The sequence below is a fragment of the Chinchilla lanigera genome, unplaced genomic scaffold, assembly GCF_000276665.1.
Source record: "Chinchilla lanigera isolate Chin_1 unplaced genomic scaffold, ChiLan1.0 scaffold00012, whole genome shotgun sequence".
Taxonomy (NCBI): Eukaryota; Metazoa; Chordata; class Mammalia; order Rodentia; family Chinchillidae; genus Chinchilla; species Chinchilla lanigera.
Window position 1 is genome coordinate 603,011 of NW_004955413.1, and position 7,594 is coordinate 610,604.

General features: G+C 53.8%; 1 protein-coding gene across 1 annotated transcript; it reads right to left on the bottom strand.

Moving 5' to 3' along the window:
- On the bottom strand, window positions 1-3,477 carry Plekho1 (pleckstrin homology domain containing, family O member 1; the record flags this gene model as incomplete). Its single annotated transcript, XM_013511531.1, is given in 4 exon segments — window positions 1-822; window positions 2,073-2,174; window positions 2,526-2,630; window positions 3,337-3,477. Coding segments are annotated over 4 exon segments (1,053 nt in total), but the record flags the coding sequence as incomplete, so codon positions are not given.
- Between the last annotated feature and the right edge of the window lie 4,117 nt (window positions 3,478-7,594).

The window sequence follows — 7,594 nt, forward strand, 5'->3', positions numbered from 1 at the left end:
TGTTTTCTGGTTTTGTTTTGTTTTTTTTGGTTGAGGTAAATAAAAAAGTTTTATCCTGCAACAACACTTGGAGATAAGTCTGTCCACCCCCCACAAGTTCGGGCCCTGTGCCTTCCTTCACATCAAGCTCTTCCGGTACTGACTGTGCTGGGTGGTCTGTCTGAGGCGGGAGTCTGGGGTCTGTAGGTCCATCTGTCTGTACAGGTCCCTCAGCTCCCTGACTTCCTGCAGCACCCGCTTTGCCTGGCTCCAGTTCGATGACGCCTCTCCCAGCAGCCGCTCCGTCTCCAGCAGCAGCTGCTCTGACTCAGAATCAGGTGGAGACCGTGGGGGGTCCTTGACCTTTCGCTTGCCGTCTCCCAGTCCCTGAACCTCTGCCAGCAGCTCCTGAGTCTTCTCCAGCTTCCTCGCTACCAGGTCCTGGATGCGGGCCAGCTGCCCTGGCGGGGGCGGGGTGAAGACCGGAGACCCCTGGGTCTGCAGGTAGAGGGCGCGGGCAGGGGCTGTGTCCCGCTGAGACAGGATCTCCTCCAGGGAGGCACATCGGCCTTTCTCTGTGGATGTCAACTTCTTGGGGGCCTGGGGGGTGTAGGTGGCCCCCTTGTCTGGTTTTTCCCAAGGCCGAGAAAGGCTGCTGGCCCGGTCTGAGGAGGGCTGGATGTGGTCCGAGTCCGCTCTCCGCCGGCTTCCTGCCAGTTGGGCCACAGACTTGTCTAGGTCCACCCGAAAGCTCTCGGCACAGGAGGTCGACTCCTCAGGGGAAGGGTCTTCCTCTTGGATCAGGTCCAAGGTCAGCATCCCATCTGAGGTAGAGGTGGAAGCCTGGGAGGGACAGGGTGAGAATGAAGGGGTGAGCTCACCAGTAGCGACTTCAGGGACAGCGGCCTGAAGTGCGGTGTGGCCATGCTCCTGCTCAGTCTGCCTTTTCTATTTTTTTTTTTTTTTTGTCTTTTTGAGATGGTCTCACTATGCAGTTCAGGCTGACCTTGAACTCACAGCGATCCTCCTGCCTCAGCCTCCCAAGTGCTGGGATTATAGGCGCGTGCCCACCACGCTCGGCTTTCCTCTCCTTCTTTCCTTCCATTTTCCTGTAATTTAAAGTTAATTCCTCCTGCTTATTTCTCTTAACACCTCCCCACACTACCTGCTTCTTGAGGAGTGTCTATGTCCTCTGTGTGGGGAATGAAGCCTCCCGTCAGACTTGGCACACTCTGGGGGCTCCACACAACACAGGTGCTGCCCCCTCCACCCGCTTCCTCAGCGCCCTTTGCCCTGTGGAACTCTGAACTCCTTGCCCTATTCTAAACCTATTCTCTTACTTCCAGGATAGCCTGATTCAGTGGTGGTGAAGGTATGGCACAGTTTGTTACCACTGAAAACTCTAAAAGGTTTGCCATCACTGCTTTAACTGATTTACTTATTTGGGGGAGGTACCAGGACTTGAACTCAGGACCTCATGTTTGCCAGGAGGGTGCTGTGGTGCTGAGCTAAACCAACAGCCCCTGACAGCTCAAATTTGGAAAGGGGCCTCATGGCTTTGTATGTAGTTATTTGCTTTAATCATGCCTCACAGCAACAGCTCAAGGTAGGCACGGGCACTCTCTCATTTTCCAGTTGTGCAGCCTCAGGAACCACAGTTAACCTCGAAGCTAGGCCCCAGCTCAGACTCTGTCCAACTCCAAAGCCTATTTCTGCTGCACCTCAGGGCCTCTCTCCCTAGAGAGCTCAGACGGATCGAAGTCGACTGCCATCCTCCTCCTTCGGAGGTCCGGTGCTCCGTGCTGCCGCCCATCAGGACAGTGGCTTCCGCTGCCTTGTAGAGACTCAACTCTTACTGTCCCTGGGACAGATCACTTTCCCCACTAAAAGCATCAACCCAGTGATATGCGAGCTCACGGGAGTGCTGAACAAGTACTTCTGATTTAGAGAAACCTGATCAAATGGGGATGTGGAGCATAGGTGACCTCCTCAGGCTCTGATTTCAGTCTCCAGAAGCCCCCACAAAGGCCGCTCCTCAGGACGGAAGTGGACTTGGCCCCTGCCAGTGTTTACCTTCTTGTAGTCCTACATACCACAGCCATGAGGTGTCCCCGAGTCGGGGGGCGGCGGGAGTGCTGGATTTTTGCCCTGTCTCTTGTGGGGTGTGCGAGATAGCTGTCCTCTTCGACGGTGACCTGAAGAGATACAGCGGTACATCATGGGTGCTGTCGAGGACTCTGCCCAAACTTGGCATCCCCCAAGGCCAGGACAGGGAAACAAGGCCACTCCACGAGCTGCTTCTGTATGAGCCCACAGGAAGGGACTTCCGGGACATGAAGGACCCTGGGCTGGCTTGTGGGTCAGGAGGTGGGGGAGGGGGAGATGGCAGAAGACTTGAACGTGGAAGGAGAGGAGGCCTTTCAAAAGGGGGTAGAAGTGGCCCTGAGTGGGACAAATGATGGGCCCCCAACAAAAGTCCTCCCTCTTAGCTGAGCTGCAGTTGTTTCCTTTGCCCACTGCCCCCTCCCCACAACAAGCCCTCTGACCTCATCCAAGATGCGGTTCTTGGCTCGGGTGATGGCGGAGTTGAGGGCGTTGATCCATGACTCCTTCTCTTCTGGACTCACTGCCAAGAAGACCAGGTTGGGTGCCTGTGAGGGGAAGATTCTCGTTTCAGCCAGGGTTTTAGAGTTGGTGCCTCACCTTGATAGTGAAGAAAGAAGAAATTATAATCTCGTTCTTTTAGGCCAAGATCCTGGAAGGAGACGGATTCTGCTTCTGAAGTCATCTACAACTGAAAACTCAGCCTCCATTTCTGCAAAATGCCATAGCTCAGAGGTTGTTTTAGAAATGACCAAGGAAGAGCCAGGAAGGGTATTGGAAATTAATATGGCACTGGAGGTAATTAGAGGAGGTTTGACAAAGGACAAGTATTAAAGACCTTCAAGTGTTTGAGCAAACAGGAGGTGACAGGAATGGCTTCCCCAGGTTTCCTCAGACAAAAGCAATCAGACTCAGAACTTCAATCATCTATCAGGGCACAGGGACTACTGACTTTCCTCCCAAGAGATACACTGTGCACACGGGGTGTATGTGCTTGAGAGAGAGACGGAGAAAGAGAGAGACAGACAGAGAAAGAAAGACTGGGAAGGAGGAAAGAGACAGAGTGAAAGCCTGACCTGCTTGTGTGGAAGGAAATGACTACCCAATTCACTGGTTAAATAACAGAAGCCCGCAGGAGAGCAAGCAATTTGGGGCCACTGAGTCAAGACTGCTGAGGGAAGAACCCGGATGGGGAAGGCTTCTCCTGGCTCCAGCTGCTGTATTCCTGTGGCCTGGGGTGCAGGAGAAACCTACCGTGTTACCCGGCTGTTTGGAGTGGGCGAGAGTAAACTTGCTATGATTTTTCTTGCTTCTGCTCTTGGATTTCCGGAGCTCTTCACACTTCTCATAGTCACTCAGGTCAAATACTTCCTGAATATTTTTCTCATCTTTTACCTAGGGGAGGTTTAAGGGGTGAGGTAAAGAGGATAAAATTAGTTAGCTCCTCCCCACAAAGCTGCAGTCTAAAATGGGAGTGGTGGCCTGTAATCCCAGCACCTGGGAGGCTGAGGCAGGAGGATCACTGTGAGATCTAGGCCAGCTTGGGCTACAAAGTGAGCTCAAGGCGAGCCTGAACTGTATAGTGAGACCCTGTCTCAAAAAGACAGAATGTCAGTCTGAAATAGTCTCTGGGACGAGCAGCAACCTGAGGGAAGGGAAGGACAACAGGAAAGGGCCATCCTGCCCAAGGCCTACAGAGGACGGAGAAGGTGGTGTGGGACTAGGGCGGCCTCTAAGTCTAGAGTCCTGGATGGGTGTGTTTAAACCCTGTGCCCAGCTCTCAACTGACCCATCATCTCCAGAGCTTCTTTCTGCCATGGCCCCTGCTCTGCTCCCAAAGGACACAACTTACAAGTCCTGCCCACACCCTTCAAAGCACATGGTGAGTAGGGAAATCCAATTATCCCCCACCAAGGAAGACCTGGTAGTCCCCGATGATCCTGATAAAGCTGGTCAGTCTGGAAGGGATGAAAGGCCGCCTCTGGCCTCACTTGTTTTGTTTACATGGTAACTTCTTGGCCCCTGTGGACCCACCTCTGATGCCAGAACAGTATTTACTACTATAAAGACTCATCCAGACAGAGAAGTCAGCACTTATCTGGTTAAAACTAACCAAATATGTACAAGCACCCTCAGGTCTTCCTTGGAAGACATCTGCCCTCCTTTTCTGGAACTGTTCCCCAAGGGAACCCTGGCACAGGCAGCATGCATGTGCCCTCTCATCTTTCCTTCAGGGTCTTGCCAACTTTCAAGTGGGGAAGTAGCCCTCTCTTCCATTCCCCAGCCCATTTAAAGTTTTGTATCTGCCCAGCCTTCTAAACTCCTGCCAGAGCCAAGAGGCTGAGGACAGCAGGACAGATGATTACAGCTTCCTTAGGGGGACTGACAGCTCATCTGTCTACCTCTGTCGTTTGTTCAGGGAAGGCTTGGTTCCAGGTTCCAGGGCTTTAGCCTGGGAAGCAAGCAGAAGCGCTGAAGGATCACAGACACAAGGTGTGTCAAGGAGCACTGGGGAACAATTCCCAGAAACCCACAGCCAGGATGCAGGACGATGCATCATCTCTCCTCTCCCCGCTGTCTCCCTGAGTTAGGCTATCAGCAGAGGCCAGAAGCCTTGGAGAGGAAAGTGCTGGGCGTGTGTGTGTAGCCAGGGGAAGAGAGTAACTTGTTCCATTTTCCTGAGGGATGGGGAAGGGAAGGGAGTTGCTCCAGCTGGGATGTGGGCTGATAAGGAGCTCTGGGAAGGGGACACTGACCGAGAGTAACCCTCCATTGGGCAGGGGTAGAAGATGGGGGGAGGACAGCTTCACTGCCCAGGAAAGATGGACCCCCGGGGGGTCCTGCTCTCCTCTGCATGTGTCCCCACAATGTAACTCACAAAGTCTCATTTATAACCACTCAGCTCCCAAGTTCCCCTTCCTTCTCTTGCTTCTTCATCCATGGCCCAGAGATTCTTCCCATGTTTGGTAAGTTTCCCTCAACCCAGCTTCCTCTACCACGAGGTCTCCTGGCATCCAGCTTCTGGTGCAATCCATCAGCTCTTGGGAGAAGGTGTCACAGCCCTCTCTGAAAAAGGGTGGCCTGTGGCCTAGACATAAGGAAACTCTTTCACAATAAACACAGAAGGAAGAAACTCTACGGTGGAGGTAACTGTAGGCGATCTTGCCATTCCAAGGGGAAGTAACAACAATGACAAGACTGGTGCAAACTGCAGGGAGGCTCTGGATGTTTTGTTTGCAGTAACATGTAAATTACAAATATTATACTATTCTTTTAAAAAAGTCTTAAATCTATTGGAGCTTTCAGGCAGTGGGCAGAATAAGGCCTGCGGTCCTCTGTCAGAGTCACCTGGAAGTTAGGCTCGTTGTGGCACAAAAACTGGCTTCGAGGAACAGGAACTCAGCATGCTGTTCCCTCTTTTCCTGTGCCATTCCCGGCAGGGGGGCAGGGCCCCAGGACAAGTCAAATGCTCCTGACTCACAGGACACCAGGCTGAGGTCACGCTATCCCTCCCTGGCTCGGGATGGCTTCCTCCACACAGGAGCACAAGCAAGTTCTTCTGGCCCCCTAACTCTGTCCTCTGGATAAATACAAACAGGAAAAAAGTCTGTTTCTCCTACCCTTTCACTGCTCTCTGCTTTCCTCTTTGACGTGGAGGAAAGTCTCCCTGCCTGCTCACGTGAGTTTCCGGCCATTATGAAGTTCAGGAAGGCAGAAGGGACACTTGTTTTTTTCTTTTTTAAACTACAAAGCCAGAAAACTGTAGTGAGAACTTTCTGCAGGATTCGTCACTGAACAGAGGCGACCCTTACAACTCCACCTTTAGGTCTTCTCTCACCTCACTCCTGAGGCTCTCCCTCAGCAGTTCCTGAGGCACAGGCCAGGTTGAGATGCCTGCAAGGGGATTTCGAGCCCTCACACAGCCTAGTTCTTCCCGCATCACCTCGGCCCATGCTGCTCTGAGAGGAGTACGCTCTCTTGGGTGGCGTGTCTGCTTCAATACCATAAAAGGAATTATTTACCTAAACATAATCTACGGAACAGCAGTGTCTACTGCAGAAAGCAGAAGTGGTTAGCACGCAGGCAGGACTTCCAGTTAGCCCTGGGTGAGGAAACACAAATGGAGGGGAGGCCATCCTAGGGGATCACAGGATGGTCTACCAGGCAACTGCGGCACAGTCCCAAGAAGAATTCTAATTCTCACTCACTACCTGTTATTGATCACAAGAGTTAGGGACCAAAGGGACAAGAGCCTGAACTCAAAAATCTGAGCTCAGATTCTGACCCAATATGGCCTATGATTTTCACGTTTAACTACAGAGCCAAACCTATGCAGAGACATCAGGGCTTCTAATTTTATTTCTCTCTCCTCTGATATAAATATGGGTGGGCAGGAAGAAGTGAGAATAGGAGCACCTTATCTATTTATTTTCTTTAAGCGGCGTGGAACAGAAACCACACTGGTTAGGGACACCGGCTTCCACAAAGGTAACTGTTCTGCACTCACAGATACGCTACCCAAGGTCGCGAGACTGACCCCGGGTTGTGCTTTCTCTGATCAGAGCGGCTGTGCCACCGACAGGAGCGGCACAGGCCCCGCACAGACAGGAAAGGAGAGGCTGGCGGGGTGCGGCGGGGAGACAGGAGAGGGCGAGAGAAGAGCTGAACAGCCGTTTTAGCAGCAACAACAAAGGACAAAAATCCTGTATTTCAGGATGCCAGGACAGGGTAGGAGGCAGCGGGGATACTCGGGACTTCTGGGGCATGTTGGGAGATGACTATCATTGTCACAGAGGTATTTGCAAAGAAAAAACATGGTATCAGAAGCAAACTCAACTTCTGTGTCTTGCTCAGGCCCTCTCACTGGAGAGGGACTTTCCTCCGTGGAGTGGGATGGGGCAGAGGCAAACTGGACTTAGGGAGACCCGCTGTGGACGCGCCCCGGTCAGAGCGGGGCTGGCGGGAGGCAAGGGGCGCCTACCTCCTTCTCGGAGATGTACAGCTGGTCCCCTCGCAGCACCACATAGCGGTTTTTCCAAATCTCCCTGAAAATTCCTTTCCCGCAGAATTTCCGGACCCAGCCGACCTTCTCGGGCGGTGCAGACTGATGACTGCCATCCTGAGGCCCCTGTCCCGGGGGCGAGACAACAACCAGGCGGTGAGGCGGCCACAGCTCGTTCCGCCCCGCGACCCCCTGGCGCCCCCCCGTCGCCTCCGAAGGCTGCAGCGGGATCCCGGGGTCGCCCCGCTCGGAGGCGGTTCGCGCTCGCAGCAACTCTGCCGCCCGCCCCGCGCGCCCTCCGCGCCGGGCCGGGAGGATGGGAAGGGGCGAGGAGGGCGGGGGCGGCCGGGCCCAGCATCTCGGGGCGGACGGCGCTTCCTCTCCTCGGGTTTCTTTCTCATTGTCTCCCGGCCGCCGCCGCAGAGCCGGGGCGGAGGAGGGCGCGGGCGGGCGCAGCCGGCAAGTTGGAGCCTCCGGTGCGAGTAAACAAACAAAGCCCCGAGCGGGCGC